Here is a 20,316-nt window from a genome sequence, read left to right as displayed (position 1 = left end):
CGGTAAAGTCCATAAAGCTCTGGTGATCTGACCGCCTGTTCTTTATGGTCCTATAGGGAAGAGTACACCTATCAGTCTGAAATACGGGATAAATGCGCCTCTTTTCCCGTAAGTAGGAGGTAATTCCTGCAATTCAGAGAAGAGATACGGCGGTCACGTGACTCGTTATCTGCCCGGATACTACTGTAGCGGATTTGGGAGTCGGGATGGAGCGGCAAACACAACACGGCAGGACGGATCACAGCGCTCGCTCCCACCCACATGTTATGACTCACATATGAGTCACCAAACGTGCCAGTAAAATCAGGGCTGCTTCACTGGAATACGACCAGCGAAAAACATTAGTGTAACTTACAGCCCAGTACCGGGAATCCACGGGTTTATTTCTCCTGTCCTACACCCGCAGGGGGTGCATTTCAAGGGAACAAAGGCAAAAGGCATTTATGGGAAGACGGAACCGGTCAGACTTTTCCCTGGAACACAAAACTGCACAACTTTAGGAGAAAGAACTTGTTTACGCTCAGCATTTGGTTTTAAGTAGGCCTATGGGTGTGCGTTTCTGTAGTCGGGCCTTGTGGTGGAAAGATTGCAAAGTTGCAGAGAAATTTTGACTACGTCTGTGTACTCGAGTGTTTTTGCACACTACGGTTCATCCCGTGAAAAATCACGGAGTGATTTGAAAGAAGTCATGCAAATCTTACCTTCAGACTATTACGCAACATACAGTCTGAGCTACAGGTCTTAGTATGGCTATATTATCAAAAATAACTGTATGAAATATGCTCGCACTCCCTCTGTGTTACAATTATTTTTTAACACAGAAAGACTATATTTTATTTTATTAATACACAAAAAACTCACAAACATGAAGCAAGTGCAACAGAAATATATAAAAGCAAAGACGTAGTCATTTATATAATCATTAATGAAAAATGTGCTTGGTACAAACTGAATGTGACTGCATTAAATTAAAGGTGCACTTTCACGGGCTCAAAATTATTGGGGGTAAAAAAAAAAAAAAAGCACATTCATTACAATTATGAGATCCTTTAATGTCCCTGTAAAAGTCTTCATGAAGGAAAGATTTTGCATGGCTTCATAAGTGTTATTGGATATGAAAGTTACATACTGAGAGATGTTGTGGGGAACTTTTTTTAGATTTGGTTGACTCTATTCCTACTTTACTTATGCATCGGAGTATTTCAGGCCAGAGCAAGTCTGTTTTCATTCGTGCATGCTCTGCTTAGTCATAAATTTTGTTTCGTTTCCAAAGTAGGGCCGACTGAAAGTTTAAGACTCAAAACCAAAAGTAAATGAACAAAGAGAAGCAAACAACAGACTCAAAATAAAAGCAAAAGCTAAAGCTAATGGAAAACCCCAAACACTCCAAGCGAAACCAAAAGTTCCCTCTGTCATGACTGCAGAGATTTAATGTACTATAAAATGTTAAAATGAGTTTATTAACTTTTATCAGTGCAAACATCAGATGACCAGTCCAACCTTTGCAGTGTAAAAACAATTTTTTCCCCCCGCCTTTTTCTTCCACCTCCATAAATCGATACATGAAAATATTCAGATATCAATACATTTGGCCGATTAGTTTTGACCGGCATGCACGCCGTCTTTTAAAATGAAGTTCATTTGTCAGAGATGGCGTTGCTCCTGAGTCAGAAATATACAGGATTTTAGTTAGGATTTCGAGATTGTAAAAAGCAGAGAAAGACAGTGGAGTGGAGGATCGGTTGATCCAAGGCCATGTGAGCAAATTTTCAATAACTTGCTAAGCGCTTTCAGGTTGCTGTGGTTACAAACGCGAGTAATAAAACTAGTTCAACACTTCAGCGTTTGTCTCAGAGTTTATTTTATGTGTGCTCTCCAGCATACATGGATCGTGTACAGTTCTGATTGGTTTGTTTTACACTTCAATATTAGCTTGACCTTATTTGTCCTCCCAAGCCCCACAGAAGAGTCGCTCATCTAGAGCTGATCTGAGTACAGCTGAGGCATCGGTGCTGAGTGAAAACAAAAAGAAAAGCTGCAGTTTATGCTGCTGTTGGGCACTTTTGGTATTGGTTTGGCCAACACATGTGGGTGGAACACTTTCTGTTTTGCACACACTTATCCTGTTGACCCAGTTGCTTTGCAGATGCCCCACTCTATGTATAGTCCAAGTTGTTTAAAATTTAAAACTGAAGTCACAGACTTCATTAACTCTGCCCAATTATGGGGTGGCTTCAGTCACAGACAGTGGTCATCGCTGAGGACAGGTGACTCGGGTGTGTCCTGGCATGTGGCAGATGCCACAGGTGCGAGGTTTCTTAGCAGCAGGGGGTCTGTTAGCACTCGGACCTCCCATCATCTTCCTTCCCTTCCTCCCGCCGTCTCCATCGCTATAAAATCCACCACCAAAACCACCTGACACGGGGAAACAGAGATCAGAGTTAAAAGACTCAAAGTTACCAGTTATTGCATAGAAAGTACCAAAGAATTTTTTTCAGCATGTTGGGACTGCAGGTACATGTCATGTTGATGCCTCAAGGTGTCTGTGTTCATGAGTCGTGACAGTACTTTCTTTTTTACCATCAAATGGTGAGCATAATATCCTTCTTTTTCTTAAACAAACATAATGTGCTTTGTAGAACTTTCGTAGAATTTTACAGCCAAATCACTGCAGTCAAGGTCCACTAAAACTCAATAGCATACACTGCAAATGCCTGTCTATAATACATTTATAATGTCAAGTACGCTTGCTTTTACTGAGATGACTCATCTTTTCAGAGAATCTATTAGAAAGTCTTGTATTGCTTGGTCTGAAAACCTGAATATGTCCACGAAGAATATAAAAGGTGGACGTAGTCACTGGAATGTGACAGAGCGCATCCAGGAAATTTCATAGATCAAGTGAGCAGTTTGGCAGTTTTTCCATCTACTTTTGTACTCAGACTTCCTTCTGCCACCGAATGAGTCAGTCCCTGCTGGCCAGTAGAAGCACTACAGGTTTAATGAATGCACTTTGACTCTGGGTTCAATCTGAGACCTGAAAACTATGCCCATCCTTTTTATCCTAGACAGATAAGACCAGATAATTAAGATTAAGATGAAGATTAAAAAATTTCAGCTGGTAAACTAAAAGTCTTCATGCCAAGTTTTGATGGCGTGTAACAGTAAATGACACCGACTGGATTTCCCTAAGTATCCTGTCAATACTTTATTGGTCCATACTTTATTAGTATACATTATCACTTCTTGCATCAGTTTTATGATTTGTTGTTGATAATGTTTCGCTGTGTGCTACTTTCTTATCACATGTGAACTCTCGCTGCAGTATGAATAAAGAAATTTGGACCTGATAATAACGGTGTGTTTTGAAGGGTGACTATGCTTAATCAAACCACACTGCTTCAGTTATTACAGATAAAGCTTTAATTGGTTCATGTGGGCATCTACAGAGCCAAGGTTATTAAAAAAACACTTCTGTATTTATTTACAAGTATTAGAGCCCGATCAATATAGGATTTTTAATATCGATACCGATATTTTGGTTACTTAATCATCTGATATTTTGGCTGATATTACTTTTTAGCCACACCAAACACAAAGAGAGATCCCTGACATTTGTTATGTGTAGTTATTCAATACACTGTTGAGGCACCTAAGATAACAAGCAGTTTAAGAAACTGCAAGTGGATTTGCAAAGTGCACGTGGTCGACAAACTGTGCAACGTCAACACTAATAACGTGGCTGAAGGGTGCTTCTCCTGCCTCGTCTTTATTTCTTTAATTTTCATTTATTGACTGTTATAATTGTCAAGAACGACATAATAGTGCATAGTTAATATCAGCCTGCAGATGAATCAGTCAGGCTCTAACATTTGTCTCGTAATATGGTCATATTAGAGACATTTTTAATTTGTTGTTTACAAACATCTGCCAATGTCAACCATGTGACTTAACCCAGTGAAAGTGGGTACACCAGTATAAGATCAGTGTCTATGCGCTGCGAAGATCAGCTTCCAAAACATAAGTCAAACTAGTTTTCTATTTTTAGGCTGTATTTATGTTTTGGAAAAAAGATACGTGTAGTTTGTAGATGCTATCCATATGAGACCAACTTGTTGATAAAGGTTCACAGTGAAGGCAAAACACAATCTGAAAATGAGCTCATCCTCATGTTGTCCTTGTGACTCACTCGTTCCTACGCATAATATGTGTTTCAGGTGAAGCCAATACAAAGGCAGTATATCCGCAGCGCATCCACGTCAAAGCCCAGGCTCAATAGCAATGACCTCAATAGAGCTGGTGACTCCATACGTTGTAACAATAAAGCAGTTCTGTTAGGAAGTTTGTGACGAGATTTCCCTGAAAATCAAGCAGCTGCTAGAAACACTTGTTCAACTATTTGTCCTGCCAGCAATGTGTTTGTCCATACTTGTTAAAGGAAATAAAGATGAGAATTAATTTTATGCCCATTTAACAAAGTAATCTAACTAATTACATACTTTTCCTTTTCACTACCTGAGCCAAAGAGGTTACGTGATTGGTTCAGACTGTTTGTTTTTTCTGTCTGCCTGTTTGCTAAACGAATGACTCAAAAGGTTGTGGAAAGATTTGCCTTTTTATCAGAGGCGGGGCCTAACTCATGTGTAAGTGACTGATGACTATGAGTCACTGTGTATGGATCCAGGAATTTTAGGAAGCATTCTTCACTGTTTTGTGTGTAATGTGCATCATATCTTCACAAATGCATATTGAATTGAAGTAAGAGATAACAGTGACACAGCTCGTGCATGTGTGGAGGGAATTTTCAGCCCTGTTGGAGGTATGTGGTCTTACATTGGATTATGATTAGGAGCTCAGAGGAGGATTTGTGTGTGAGAGCCCCACCTGGTGGAGGTACGTTCTCATCAGCCCACTGAAAGAAGCCACACTGCTGCTCTCTTGGCTTCCCACAGGTGTGGAACATGCGACCCTTGTTTGGACCGTCCTTCTGCACCGTTCGCGTCACGGCTGCCTCGTTGCAGTTGCACATCACCTGTCCCAAATGTCCTGGTGCACCCGCTTCCTGCCCTCTGCTTCCTTCAGATGTGTTTCTGAATCCCAGAGATGGCCTAGGAGGCTGGGAAGTCCTCGGTGCTGGCGGTGGCAGCCCTCGATTCTGTGGCGCCCCCTGCTGACTTGGTTGATCTGCCCAAAGAAAGAAATTGCAGCTCCCGGCGTTGCACTTGTAAAACTGCCGGCCTTGATTAGGGCCGTCTTTGCGCACAGTCAGGAGGAGTGCATCCTGACCACAGTTGCACACGATCGCGTCACTGCTGGCGTTTATACTCATACTGCGGCCACCTGGTGGAGACGTCGGCTGTGGGGTCCAGGAGGGCACAGGCGGGAGAGAAGGGCGAGGATTAGAGATTCGGGTTCTGGACGGATCAGGTCTGGGTGGCCTTGGAGGTGGAGGATGAGGGTCATCTCCTCTTCCACCCCCTCCTCCAACTCCTGCACCACCACCACCTCCCCCCGGTCTGAGATATTTCAGGTCCAGCACTTCTCGGAGGATCTCGTCACAGCCACCGATGCAGCCGACAAACTCCAGAGGCATCATGGGAGGAAGGCTACCCCTGCGGAACTTGAACTTCAACCTGAAGAAGGGAGGACACACAGGAGGCAACCTCAGTATGCACATCTAATAAATGAACTGTGCTGTGTGGCAATCCATCACTTATTTAACATCCAAAGAGAGTAAGTCACTCTAAATGAGTCAAGTAAGCTACGGGTAAGCTCAGTCCTCTTAGCTTGCTTGACTCATTCAGAGTGGGCAATTTTAGTACAATCAACACAATCAGAATCAAATACCTCAGGTAATTTCAATTATTATACTATTTGTTCAGCAGGCCGACTGTTTCCACCCACAAAAGTCAAGTGGGTATGTGATGGCTGTGGTGTGGAGTATTAAGATTTCACAGTTCACTGTTAAAAAAAATCCTCCTGCATAACGTTATTGCAGAAAAGATTCTTAAACACATTCTTGACATAAATAGTTAGATTACGGCAGAGGAGGGCAGAAGGCTGGTGGCGCTGACTGGTTGGGACCTTTCTGGATTGGGATCTTCTCCCTGCACCTGTGTGAGTTTTCTTCAGATAGTCCGACTGACTCGTGACCCTGCCTCTCGCTCTGTCGCTGACAGGCTCCAGTTCACCACACTCTTGTGGATCTGAACATGTGCTGCAGACACACCATGAAGCTAAGACATCAATGATGACAAATTTCTAAAAAACAAAAAACCCAAGCTTTGCTTTCTGCACTTTTTTCTAAAAGAAAAGTTTTCTATTAATTATTATTGGTCAATATTTGTGCCAATACCAACATGTATTTGACATTCCAGCATGGCCCCATGAATGGATCTATCAGCTTGCTAATCCACCCCTTTGATGCAGAATGACGATCATCATTGTTTGGCATAAAGTATGTAGAGACTCTAGAAGATGAATCCTAATTACTTAAATATTTCCACTGACAATGAGGTTCATTCTGTTGTTCTGTGCTCGGCTGTGACTAAAAGACAGTAGAAGGAAACGCTTAAAACCCCCACACACACACATCTGGATGTCTTAAGGTACAGGGTTTCCAACATGATATAATTGGCTCAGTGGTAACGACGCGTGAGTCACTTTTGCGCTTCTGCATGGACATTTGGTTAATATGTGCTTCACTGGCGTAATTAAATTTGATCCACAGAGACGATTTATCAGTGAACTAAATGCATATCATATAGAAGTTTAATTCCATGCAGTGACATTTTCTGTCACCCTCTGTCAATTTTAGTGGCTGTAGGTAACTGAAATTACCAGTAACTCAGGAGTATACACCATGACTTATGACTGAAATGTAATGAAATATATATTCTCATAGAAAACTGTGTGAAGCACTGAGGACAAACAGTCCACCATAAAGTGGCTTTTTCAAAAACCTGTACATAAGAAAAGTTGGTAAAACAGGGCAAGTTGCCGTGGCAACAAGTGAGGCGGTAGCACCAAGCAACAGTCTACTCCTGCGCACATCTGCATTTATCAGCATATGAAGTTATCCAACAAGCTGCACAGTGATATCTGATTTTAAAAAAACAAAACTACAGCGCTGACATTGTTCTGGAGAGAGGGCTGGAGCTCAACTTTGAGCTCGCCACTACATTGGTTGCCATGGTAACAGATGCTGGTGTGGAGCACTTTGGCTCACTGCGAGTGAGCGTGCCCTATATTTGGACTGAGCTGAGCCACGTGCTCGTAGGGTTAACGCCTACTTGTGTAAACAAGATTTGGAGAAATTTCTCGAGAGCGTCAGGGCCGTTGCTGTTTGTTTGCCTGAGAGGGTAGCATAAGGCACGGAGGGAGTTTAGCACTGACGTGACCACTGAAAAGATAAATAAATACATGTTTTTTTTCAGTTAATGTGTGAGTTAAGTCTCTGTTGTGCTGAGAGGACGAATCTTTTACAAAAGCACTCATAACTTAGACATCCCTCCCTAAATCAGTCAAGTACAAAGCACCTTCAAAAATCATGCGTTCTGAAATATAGTTAGCAAAACAACACGTGAAACCCCTCACAACATAAGGGCTCTGGCTTAATCGTGTTACTGTGCCTTATGCCTGTGATGAAAGGACATTCAACACCAGTTACAGGTGCCAGTTACCAAAAACACAACACTCAAACACATGCAGAAAGCTGGACTGCTCCTGCATGATTCGAGAACGTGTTAATTTCAGTGAGAAACCGAAACCGAAATGATCGTCCAGGTCTGATGGAGACCTCAGAGCTGGATTATATGGAGCAATTTAAATGAGTTAAAGACAACAGGAAAGCCATGAAGCAGTTGCTGATTAAAAAGCATCACTGAGCACAGCGTGTGAGCACTCTAACAGAGAGACGTGAAGCATTGCAAATGTTTCTGCACATTTCTGCAAATGACCGAGTGTCCAGAGTTTGACCAGTTACTGGTTGAATACGTCTTTGTGATTAAAACTGATCACCTTCTATCAGTTGAGTAGTTTTGACTTCTAAAATATGTTCAAACTATTTCATTGTGTAAGTCAGCACATGCAGAACAATTCATCTAACTGTCAAAGTCTGCAAAGGCCACATGTCACTAACTGAGCTGAGATACATCTACCTGTAGTACAGTCTGCTTACAGACTGGTACTTATACGGTGCTTTTCTATATTATCTGAGCACTCAAAGCACTTTTTCCTAGAAGCCTCATTCACCTAGTCACACAAGGTTTGTTCAATGCACTTTGGAGTTCATTATCTTGTCCAAGCACACTTCCGCATGTGGACTGGAGGAGCCGGGGGTTGAGCACCGACCTGCTGATTAGCAGACTCTACAGACTCTCCTGAGCAAAAACTGCTTAAAGTCTGGTTAACTGATTTAGTTCCTCTTCAAACTTGATTTTTATTAAATAGTGGAGCGTTTCTCACACCGGGCCTCTGGTGTCCAGTTCGCTATAAGTCTAAGTCATGAGGCTGGAATTGTAAAACATTTTTATATAGCTCGAGAGCAGCTCAGGAGGATCTGAGTAGTGCAGCAAAGAGAAAACAACAGAACATCAGTGCAAATACTTTACAGCATATGGTTCTTTGGTATTTCCACTGTTAAGCTGGAAGATAGCGTGTTACTGGGAAATCTACACCATAGCTACGTCATACACGCAAACCTCTCTGAAAATCTACACTTTAACCGTATGCCTGATGTGTACCTCCCTAGAAATGCAACAACACGTCGTGGTGACACAGCGTGCATCTGCACTGACTGGTCTGTTCAGTAACAGTTCCTCCTGTACATTTCCAGCTACCCTTTGTTGCAGCAGTTTTTGAATTTATCAGTGAGAGAATAACAACCATTGTACTTATATTGATGCTAATAATGCCAATAATAGATATATAATGACTCACACATGTCAGTAAATTCCTAAAAGAATGGACGTGAGGAAATGTACAAAGAAGTGGAAAAACAGAAGAGAAAAATTTTGTCCCTGACAAAAAAACAAAACTGACCAAAACAAAGAGAGGTGGGGGGGACAGGAAAGAAAAAAGCCCCTGCATTTCTATCGACTATAAAACAGCAGGTCACTAACACAGGGTAATTAACACATAGTGCACCAGCATAGGTGCAAGTGTGAATAGGTTATGTGGCCCCCTGTAGCACAGACCCTGACAAAAGTCTAAATCAGCAGGCATGATTTAGGGAGATGATTTAGGTTGAGACTCTTTTCTGCGTGACGCTAGGGGACGTTTACCGAATCCTAAAACAGTTTTGTAACTGTAAGAGTCTTTTGGAAATCTGAGGCCAGAGTACATACTTTACATGTTACATGTTATTAAGAGTCTACATGCTTTTGTTCTGTACATATTCAGATTTTTTCTGTGTTGTACTGTATTGTGTGACCGTTGCAGGGAAGGTCGCTGCTCTTTAAATCAGCATTTGAACTTTGATACATAACAGTGGTCAGTTAGGCTGAGATAGATGTATCTCAGTACAATAAGTAATCAGTAATCATGCAGGACAAGACTGCTGCAGTGAAAGTCCACTCTTATTCTAACAGTACCAAACTTGACATTTGCTGGTTATCTATTTTTGGGGATGTGTCTTCAGTGCTGAGGACTTCAGAAATATAATTAGTAAACTAATATATTTCTCCTGGGTTCATGTGACAAGCAGGAAGTGAAACAAAAAGAGCACTTCATGTTAAAGCTGTGACTGTCAACATTAGTAGGCTGTCAAAAAAACAGGAGAAGAAAAAAAACAACACAAAAACCAGTCTGTCAGCTGTTTTTCCAACGTACTTATTGCTGCTTAGGGTACCTTCTGCTCTTCTGGTTAGAGCAGAGAGTTAGTGTTACACTTCCTGAAAGACCTTAAAGACTACAAGCATTAGACACACACACACACACACACACACACACACACACACACACACACACACACACACACACACACACACACACACGTGCAGTAGGAGGCACTCTTTGGCCTCTCGTGAAGGCCGTTTATCTACAGCACTGACCACATAATGTGCGATCACTGCTCTGGCTGGACAGCAGTGGATTGCACAGGAAAACAATCCCAACTCCTTTAGTGCAGGACAGTCGTAAATACGAATGCTTCTTACCTATTTGTCACTCACATTGCATCAGAGGACATTTGCATAAAAACTGAGTAGCAGTTTAAATGAGCCTAATGAAACACACAGAGCCAGAAGGACACAGTGAACAACGAGGACATGTGTGTGAAGACTCTTCTGCCACGCTTACAGCTCTGTGAGTCTGTATTTAAGGTGTAATTATTCTTCAGCTGGAGTGTTAATGACACAGTCAAATAATATGGCTCAATAAAAACCATATGCAAAAAGTGATGAAAATATCAAAATAAATACAGGAAAATACAGAAGAAAGATAATGGATGTTTAAAAATGTATTCATTTATTCAGAATCCATTCTAAACTGTGTCTCTGTGGCTTTTAAACCCCCCAAAACGCATAGTGTACGCTGTTAAGTGCCAGGAGGATTGCCAGGATTTATACATCAGGGAAACCAAACAACCTCTGGCGAAGCGGGTGGCACAACACAGAAGAGCTACCTCGTCAGGCCAGGACTCTGCAGTCTATTTACACCTGCAGGCCAGTGGACACTCTTTCAGTGATGAGGATGTTCACATCCTGGACAGGGAGGAACGCTGGTTTGAGCGCGGAGTCAAGGAGGCCGTTTACGTGAAAAGGGAAAGAACATCTTTGAATCAAGGAGGGGACCTAAGGGTACATCTTTCACCATCTTACATGCTGTGATTGCAGCCATTCCCCAACTCTCTGTGAACGGTACTCACAGCCATTGATCAGTGGTCTTTGATCAGTGAGCTTTGATCAGTGGTTGTTGATCAATGGTCATGAGAATTTGCATAATTATGATGAAGGAACTGACCTATTGTTCCTTCAGTGGTGCTAGCTTCAGTCATTATGCGAATGTACTGTTGATAAGATTGGGGAAACCTGCAGTCAGCTGAGACTGAAGAAGTCACTTGGATGAGTGACGAAACGTTTCTCCCACTGAAAACTCTACGTCCAGATGAACAGAATGGTAAATGGCCTGTATTTGTATAGCGCTTTACTAGTCCCTATGGGCTAAGGGCGCTTTACATTTTCAGTCATCCACCCATTCACACACTGGTGATGGCAAGCTACATTGTAGCCACAGCCACCCTGGGGCGCACTGACAGAGGCGAGGCTGCCGGACACTGGCGCCACCGGGCCCTCTGACCACCACCAGTAGGCAACGGGTGAAGTGTCTTGCCCAAGGACACAACGACTGGGACTGTCCAAGCTGGGGCTCGAACCGGCAACCTTCCGATTACAAGGTGAACTCCCAACTCTTGAGCCACGATCGCCCAAGAATCAATCAACTTTTGGACATTTTGTTTTATTTTTTTAAAGGGAAAATACAAATAATCTTTTTGTACTACAAAGCAAATTACAAACTTGAGTCTTTGAGGAAGAGACAGATCAGCATTGTCACAGCATTACTCAACCCTTGATCCCAGTAAGCTAGCCTTACTTTATTTAGGACATTTCAGTTTGGTAACTTATCAAGCACTCCTATGAGGCTTTAATACTGTCCAGATTAATACAAATCAATACTCACATATGAATGGGGTGTGGCTGACAGGTAGGACATGTGCTTTCATCTCTGCTGACCTCGAGCACCACGTCGGGAAACCACACTGCTGTTTTACAGGCTGGGAAGCCCACACACGACAGGTATTTACTGCAGGGGGAGACAGAGAGCAGCTGAGAGGTCAGAGTGCAGCGAGGGTGCAGAAAGTGTTTATGTCCGCTACGATGGTAGAAACCTCCTCCCCCCCCCCAAAAAAAATAATCAAAATGAATAAATGTAACTAAAAAAATAAAAGTAAGATGTGATGGGTGCGTCAGGTAAAAAGAGAATCACATGAAGTTCCTACCACACAGGACTGTGGTGGCAGTGTTAGGATCTGAGGTTCCTTCAGCTGGTCAAGTTGAATCTTTTTCCATTAGTATGCCCCTTGGTGGCACATTAAAGATGGCAATGCCAGAACTCATCAGGCTCAAACTGTGATAGTTCAGCTCAGGGAGAATGACACACCATTTTCACACACCACAGAGTCCAGACTTTAACCCCAGTGAGAATCTTTGGGATGTGTTGAGAAGACTTCATATAACAGTCCAACTTTCCCACACTGGGAGATGCCACAGGGCATGTGTGCTTTTACCAAAGGTAAGGGCCAAAATATTAGAAGGTGAGAGTTTCTTTTTCTTTTTTTGCCCAATCGGTGTATTTTTAACAAATACATCTCTACTGCCTGCTGAGGAAGGTTGGAAGAACGCATCCTTCTTTATTACAGCTTCCGTTGTTTCCATCGTCTCACCTGTTTCCCTCTCTCTTCTTCTTCAGCACCATGTCCCGACCACAGTTAGGGCACTTCCTCACCGGCAGCGGGATCTCCATGTCCTGCTGCTCTGCTTCAGGGATCTCGTGAGCTGCACCGAGATAGGGAGACAGCGCTTCATCTAACCTGAGGGAACAGCAGACATACGACTTCTTACCAGCAGGATGCGGCGATAGCAGGAAAGGTTACGCACTAGTTTTAATATTGAGGATGCAGACATACACACGTGTAAACTACAAGGTAAATGCAACTAACTTCTTCGCTTTCCTGACAGACTCAATGAAGACGGTCTTGTATTTCTGGATGTGATGCTGCAGCACGCTCTGTTTGTCCTTTCGGCCTTCTGACACCAGCTTAAGGTCTGCTTCCAATTCAGCACGCAGGTTCGGTTTTGACATCTCATAGCCCATGGAGTTATAACCTGCACGCACACACAAACACGCACACATTGATATGTACGCAGCTTAACTGAGTGACCGAGCTTTACGTTGAGTGCGAGCGTGCGTGCACATACCCTCCACCAGCCCCATGCCCAGCTCTCCAGGCGTAAACCTCTGGTCAGCTGTCAAGCCCACATACATGCGACTCTTTATAGTCTCAATGTGCTCAGCGTGGGTTGCATCTGTACCTGTAATGTGAACAGTTAGCATAGTAACACTCACATTAGACACCAAACTGTGAGTACGGAGCAAAGAAGGTCTATACTGAGAGAAGCACGTGTTAGTAGGTGGAGCTGCTTTTATTAAACCAGATCAACACACAAAAAATATCCACATACACTCACTAGACACTTTATTAGGTACAACTTGTTAGTTGGGTTGCACCAAGCTGGACTTTCTTTTGCCTTAATTGTCCGAGGCCCCAATTCAACAAAGTGGGGGTAAAATGTAATATTCCCTCATTTGCCGAATACTATTTACCTGAGTCAATATAATCATGAATCTCTTTATAGAGATCACACTTTAAAGGTAATATTTAATTTAAACTATGATATTTAATTCACTAAATGATCAAAAACTAACAACATATTTTATAATGAAACATTTCTTCCATTAAATCACATGACAGTGAGCTGGTCTTGTAAGGAAAATATTTTAAACTGACACTTTATGTACTGGGTCTTTAAATCTCTCATCCTGTGAAAAATCACACATTACATATATTCATCATTTAAAGTATTTATGGACTAGTGACAAGTCGACAAATACACAAAACTAACAAGCAAACAAACCTAACAACCCACAAAAAAACAGAATTTCTGACTTTGTGCGTCAATTATATACCAATGCCGTGCTTCTCCATCAGCGATATGAGGTCGGCTTCAGTGAGCAGCTGCGGAGGACTCGTCTGTCCGTCCACCATCTCAATAGCAGAGGGCTGGAACTGAGAGCCTTGTTCATACACTGGAATCACCTGTAGAGCACATTTGAATATGTTGTCCACAAAAAGCAATAACGTAGAGATGTGTAATGAATGCCAAGAATGTTTCAGCTCACAGTCACTATTTGAGCTGTTTAAGTGGGTTTAGAGCAAAACTGGTAAAGTTTGGTCAGTCTAAACACACACACTGTACCTTTGTGCTCCACCTGTCATAGGGGTAAACATCCAGGTAGTTCCTTGCAATGATCATGAGTCCCGAGACGGAGAACTTCTCCTGAGCGATATCTATATCAACCACAGTCTCCTGTCCCAAAGCATCCTGGGATACACAAGCTAAGAAATGGCGAACAATGAACTCATACACACGTCCTTCATTGCCCTGGGAAGAACACAAAGAGAGAACAAGCAGTGTTTGTTGTAATTATCTTCTCAGATTCTGTGGTTGTTTTCTGTTCATAAAATTGAAACAATAGAAATGAAAAATAAATAATCCCTGTTATTGATCACACCAAGATACCTGCAGTGTGTTAGTGAACTTGGTGGGATGTATGGGAGGGTGGGCTTGGTCAGAGTTCTTGCCCTGTCTTGGGTTGGGTCCCCCCGGCTGGTCAAGCACTCGCTGGGCGAACGCCCCCCACACCGGGCTGTGGGCCTGCTGCTCCACCAGTGGGGTAAGAGCCAAGTTTGCTGGAAAAATGTTGGTCTCTGTGCGGGGATAGCTGATGAACCTGAGCAGAAGAAGAAAAAAAAGAGCAAAGAAAAGGACGCATGATTCACGATGTAGGAACGCTCCAGAGTGGACGTTCTTTGTGTATAAAACTAAGAACACATCTAAATGCACTTGTATGTTTCATTGAACCCACAGACACTCTCACACATCAGGCTTAAGAGTGAAATAAGTTCAGACATCGAGACATTAGTTTATTCTCTGGAAAGCAGTTTTTACATCACATAAAATGCTTTCGACTAAAAGATTCACACACTCACCCCTGAGTATAGAGCTTTTCTGCAATTTTCATGGTCTCTTTGGCACTTATTCTGAGCTTCCGTGAAGCCAGTTTCTCCAGTTCCTGTAGGCCAGACAAATGAAGAAGACTATTTGCAGTGGGCCAAAGCAGCAGGACAAAATCTTTTTTTTTAAGTTGCTGTGTGTTTTACATTTATGTGCAGCTGTTTGGCTTTTTATTCTTACCACAGTGTCCAAAGGCAGTGGCCTCCATTTACTCTTAGGTTTGCTGGTTACTGAGGTGACTGTTGCTATGGGATCCTGGAAATGAATGAAGTGATATTCTCTTTTCACACGCGGCTTTTATATCATTTTATTTGTGCAGGTTGAAAACACTTGAAACTTACTGTGGTGTCCTAACAGCAGCAGGAGAAGCATAGAGATGCGCTAACCTCACACACAGTTGGTACATGTCCATGGTGCCTTTCAAGGTGGATACTAACCTTGGATTGTACTTTTCACTCTTTTACTTTCTGCTGTTGGTTAGATTTAGCATCCTCAAAAATATTATTGATGTTACTTATCTGTTTGCAACAGCTGAAATAAACACCAGCTATTCTGGCCCAAGTGGTGTGGGGTTTTTTGTGCATTGAAAAGCTTCTTGAATGGCCACAATGACCCCCCATAATGGATAGTTTAATTTAGTAGTAACAGGACGTGTAGTGCTTGATAATGTGAGATGCCTACCTAATCAAAGACCATCTCAATCTTGAGTGTGAGGTGTAAATAATACAGATTTTCAAATTGAAAGCAGAAAAAGGAACACAAATGTTAAGTGAGGAAGGAAATTGTTTCAGCACCTGTAGTCTGTTTTGGTGAAAAGCTGTGAATGCAAACAGGAAATGTGAACTTCTGTTTGTCTCCTCAGGACACATTTTAAAGTCCATTAACAGTTTTTCTCTGCCAACACGGGGGAACAAATAAAAAAAAAAAGAAAAGAAAAGAAAGCTTAGTGGAGCCATAAATGGACCACACAACTGAATGCTGAACTCTTTGGTTTTGGAACTACATGTGAGCCGTCTCACCATGTTACTATAAAAAGATAGTGTGCACTTTTAAGGTATAATGCAGGGACTTCCTTGCTGGCCTTCTCTAACCAGAATCAGGCTCTCATTGCCCCACTAGAATAAGTTCATCACACCTACAGTTTGACTTGTTATCCTCCAATACTCTAAAGAACTGCAGACTAAACCCGGCGCACAGAGACAAACATTGCTGAGTCTTTCTGACTTAAGTTTTTCTTCCGATTCTCACATTTCTCTCTGTGGGCAACTGTGAGAATGAAGTGTTAATTACTGGGCTCGACCGTAAACAATACACGTGTCTCGATGAGAGTCATAGAGCCAGATGACAACTTTGTTCTCTCATCAATAAGCAAAAAAAAACCCAAACCAAAATATAACAACACAAAACACTCATGGCTGTATAAACACACAGAAAAATCACAGCAGCTACAGTCTCACATACAATAACAACTAAAACAAACCCATAAAAGCAACAGATCAGAGGTCGTGACTATTTCACGAACAGCTCATGAGTTTTTAATCACTGAAGGAACAAAGTGTAGGATATTCAACATAAAAAAATGCAGGCACATACCTCCATGCAGATCTGGTAGAGCACTAGACAAGCTGTGTGATTGAAGAGGCGGTTTCGTTTCCAGTTAAACTCCACACAATCCTCCTCCACCTCGTGGATCACTGAGGCAAAGAGAGACACGAAGGAGAGAGGTGAATATCCTTTTAAAACCCAAATCACTGAATTTCTGCTGAGTATTGGGGTGTGTGCACGGACAAACCTTTGATCTTATAGAAAGTCTCGGGTATGAATGCCTGGATGGCTTTGAAGCGCTCCACCACAAAACCCAGAGTGGGAAACTGACAGCTGCCGTATGAGATCAGCTGATTGGCCAGGGACTCTGGGAAGATCTTCTGCAGGCGAAGTGTCTGGAATCGAGTAAAAGATGCACCTATGAAGGGTGCATCAGACATTTGTTGAATCACTGACCTTTGACCCAATCCATTATCCCCACAAAGCCTTCCATGTGCTTAAGAGCGAGTGCTGTGTTACCTATACGCAAGTCCAGCTCCTGGCGGACATCAACTGCATCGCTGACGTTAGCATCAGGCTCTGTTAGAGTCTCACAGGCTCTTCGGATTGAGTTGGGCGTGATCTCAGAAAACTTTGCCCGAAAGACTTGTAAATTTGGCTTCACTGAAAGAAAACAAAATGCAGACAGAGGAGATGTTTTTAGCAGCAGGTTTTTCACATGAAGCCTGAACTTCTGAGGCCTTACACAGTCAACAAAAACATCCAGACTTCTGCTATACCTGCTTTGCAAACATCTATGATTTCGAAGCCAATGTTTTCTCCCTCTCTATCACAATCAGTCCAGATGACCAAGGCCTGGCACAGCCTCACCTCCTTCTCTAGCGTTCGCTATGTAAGAAAAAAAGGACAGAGAAAAGGAAAGTGAGGAGAGGAAGAATGTTATAGCAGTTGACTTAATGAACAGTAAACTTTGAACTGAAATACAAAATAATCATTTATTTCAGTAGATGTTTCCTATTATTAGGAGGACAGTTAACGAGCCTACCTTAATCTGTAACATATTATCCGGACAATATTTCTCTACTTCTGCATCAAACAGCAGCACCGGATTGCAGCTGTGCCTTTGGAGAGAAAAGGATAAAAAACAATAAGCTTTTTCTGTTAGCGTGTTTGATGCTTTATACCCCCAAAAAACAAAATTTTTAAACTTACCATTTCTGAAATGGCGCTTTAAACTCCAGACCCAGTAAATGCCCTGATACTGATGTCATTGAGACAGTCACATTCTGGTGAAGGAAGCACAGGGACAAAAATCAGACACAAAGCGAAACGCCAAAGAACAGACATTTAGGTAAATGTATGAAATTTTCCTTACTTGCCCAAAGAGATGATATTCATACTCATAGATTTTATTAAACTTCGACATTCCTTCCCTCTAAAATAAAAAAACAAGACAATGAGTGCTGGAGCAACCAAAGATTTGTTGTTGTATTGTCAGATGTATAGATGGAGAAATCGGTATGGTTGACAAGTCAAACTGTACAGGCGTTTCTTATTTTGCTCACCATATTTATGTAAGCTACACAATACAAATGTGTCTGTCAGAGATCTTGTTATTGTGTATATATGTACTTTTTCCCTGCACATATTATTTAAATGGAGTTTAATTTACTCGAGTTTAAAATACATCTTTGTTTATCAAATGACCAAAAATAACAGACAAATTCACAGAAACAAGTAACACAATCTCACTGCTGGTCCAGCTATATGTGGGACCAGTTGTGCTTCTGTGAGTGTTCATCCTCCCAAAGGCCTGTTTTTAGCCAGGAGAAACCCTGATATATCACAGTTGTTACTCACAACAATAACATATCCCAGGGTTGTAGAAAGGTGCCTGTCATAAAGCCATTCTTAAGGAAGTAAACAAACCCAAACTTGAAATTTCTTACTCAAATCTCTTCAGCATGTACAGAGGAAATCAGCCTGTCTACAGCTATCTGTAAGACACGGTGGAGGCTCTGCCATGGTTTGGGATTTCATTTCAGTCAGTAATGTTAGGGAAATTATAAATACAGAATTGGATGGATTAGATTTGATCCATTCTAACAGTACGATCTCTGAAAATGTCCAATTGGCAACAGCTTCATTTTCAGCATGACAATATTCCCAAACACACTGCTAATGCAGTAAAAGCGTTCCTGGATAGAAAAACACACACACACACACACACACACACAATGGAACATCAGTCATGGATTGGCCTCCCAAGAGCCCAGACCTCAACATTATTGAGGATGATCCCACACTGAGATCAGGATGATCTCAGTGTGGGATCATCCTGAGAGAGAACAGAATAAAAAATGCCTTATATACTGTATTTCCATGTATGTTTGTGTATGTTTACGTAGCAAAATATAAAGAAATGATAGGTGGCTCAAGACTTTTTACCAGTGCTACACATTTTGGAACTGATAGAGAGTTGACACATTAGCCTGGCAGATTTGTCTGTCTGAGGTGAGTGTGTGTGAGGGGATGTGACTGACCCTCCTGGCCCTGCCGCTGGACATAATTTCAGAGATCCCCTTAGCAGCATCATTTTTCTCGGCCACGCAGAGGACCCGACGGATCTGCCCCCGGCTTCGGATCATGTCTGCCTCCTGCTGCAATGTGTCCTGGAGGACACTCTGCGCCGCACAGAAATACCTCCGCTGGACTCCCGGCCGCCGTAGTCCCGATAAAAGCACAGATCTCCTGAGGAGACACGCTACTAGCATACCCGCTCTCACGTGAAGCAGCCGGCTCAACGGACAGCTTCAGCGCTGTTCTCGTCCCATTTTGTTAGCATGCTAGCTGATGCGGGGAGCTACATATTATCAGCTCCCAGGAACTTCAACAAAGAGCAAAAAAGGCAACCAAAGCTTGACTAACTTCACTTCCCACAAATAAAACAGCGAACAAAGAGGAAATATATGCCTGCCACACGAAAATTACCAACAATTAGCAATAAAAAAAACGAAGAGGACCTTAGACACAGGAACACTCTTACTTCTGTTTACAAAATCCGCGCCTGCCTGTCAAAACTGCCGTCATCAAGGTCGGAACACTGTCGCAAATATCCTGACGCAAAACCTCAAATGAAAACCTTAAAACAGGCTTAGAAAGAATATTACAATACGTCCATTCAATTTTACTTTTGTCTAGATGTGTAGCATATGTTTTATTATTAGTTTTTTTTTATAGAATAACTCTAACGCAATGTTACTCGGTTGTTAAAAAAATAAAATACACTATAAATACACCCATTTTTTACATGCCAGAATAACTTACTATTGGTAATTTGGAGTTTGATCATTGGGTTTTACTTTCTAGAATATATTACATTGTTTTTAAAAAAAAAATCTCTAAAATGTAAAATTGATAATTAATTAGTAGCTTTTAAGGCTCTATAATAATTTTGGGGGGGGGAAACCCCCCAGATCTTATTTCCTAATATGTATTTATACCCTTGGAGTGCTTTAAACCTCTATATTGACGAATTCAAATAAAATAAAATAAACTGAATTGAATTTCGGTTTCAGGGTCGATTTCCTTCACACGGGACTTACGTTGATCACGTGACCGGGCGGCAGGCAGCTGAGTAAACATGGCGTCCGTGTCTGACTGTGGGAATTCAGTGCAGCGCTTCAAGCTGTAAGCGGCGTTTCTGCGGCCCCGGTGTTTGAGCCACGGACTCAGAAATTACCGTGATACAGGGGAGACGTGAAGACTTGAAGAGGAGGAAAGAACAAGCTCTCCGCTAAAGCAGCTTTATCCTCTTTTCTCCTTCTTGCACAGCAGGGATGGCCTGATGCCTCCTAGCACGCTGTGATTGGCGCTGGATAATTGCTTTTGTTAACACAGACGCTGATTTGTGTTT

At 42.2% G+C, this 20,316-nt stretch overlaps 1 protein-coding gene across 2 annotated transcripts; it reads right to left on the bottom strand.

Annotated features, from left to right (window-relative positions):
- Positions 1 to 1,440: 1,440 nt before the first annotated feature.
- On the bottom strand, positions 1,441 to 20,062 carry top3a (DNA topoisomerase III alpha). Of its 2 annotated transcripts, none has more exons than XM_005752251.2 (19): positions 20,006 to 20,062; positions 17,776 to 17,835; positions 17,613 to 17,686; positions 17,446 to 17,521; positions 17,180 to 17,288; positions 16,920 to 17,063; positions 16,648 to 16,818; positions 16,449 to 16,549; positions 15,036 to 15,110; positions 14,831 to 14,913; positions 14,361 to 14,571; positions 14,037 to 14,222; positions 13,747 to 13,876; positions 12,978 to 13,091; positions 12,719 to 12,884; positions 12,443 to 12,589; positions 11,680 to 11,802; positions 4,885 to 5,633; positions 1,441 to 2,415 (listed from the first exon to the last, which is right to left on the bottom strand). In XM_005752251.2, the coding sequence occupies exons 2-19, from the start codon at positions 17,824 to 17,826 to the stop codon at positions 2,252 to 2,254; spliced, it is 2,874 nt and encodes a 957-aa protein (XP_005752308.1). In that variant the 5' UTR covers positions 17,827 to 17,835; positions 20,006 to 20,062; the 3' UTR covers positions 1,441 to 2,251. The 2 variants fall into 2 exon arrangements, with proteins under 2 accessions (XP_005752308.1, XP_005752307.1); XM_005752250.2 differs by lacking the exon at positions 20,006 to 20,062 and adding an exon at positions 18,944 to 19,482.
- Positions 20,063 to 20,316: the final 254 nt, after the last annotated feature.

The sequence above is a fragment of the Pundamilia nyererei genome, unplaced genomic scaffold, assembly GCF_000239375.1.
Source record: "Pundamilia nyererei isolate P.nyererei 1_Seehausen unplaced genomic scaffold, PunNye1.0 scaffold00350, whole genome shotgun sequence".
Taxonomy (NCBI): Eukaryota; Metazoa; Chordata; class Actinopteri; order Cichliformes; family Cichlidae; genus Pundamilia; species Pundamilia nyererei.
Note: the sequence above shows the minus strand (reverse complement) of the source record. Positions and strands in the feature narration are given on the sequence as shown.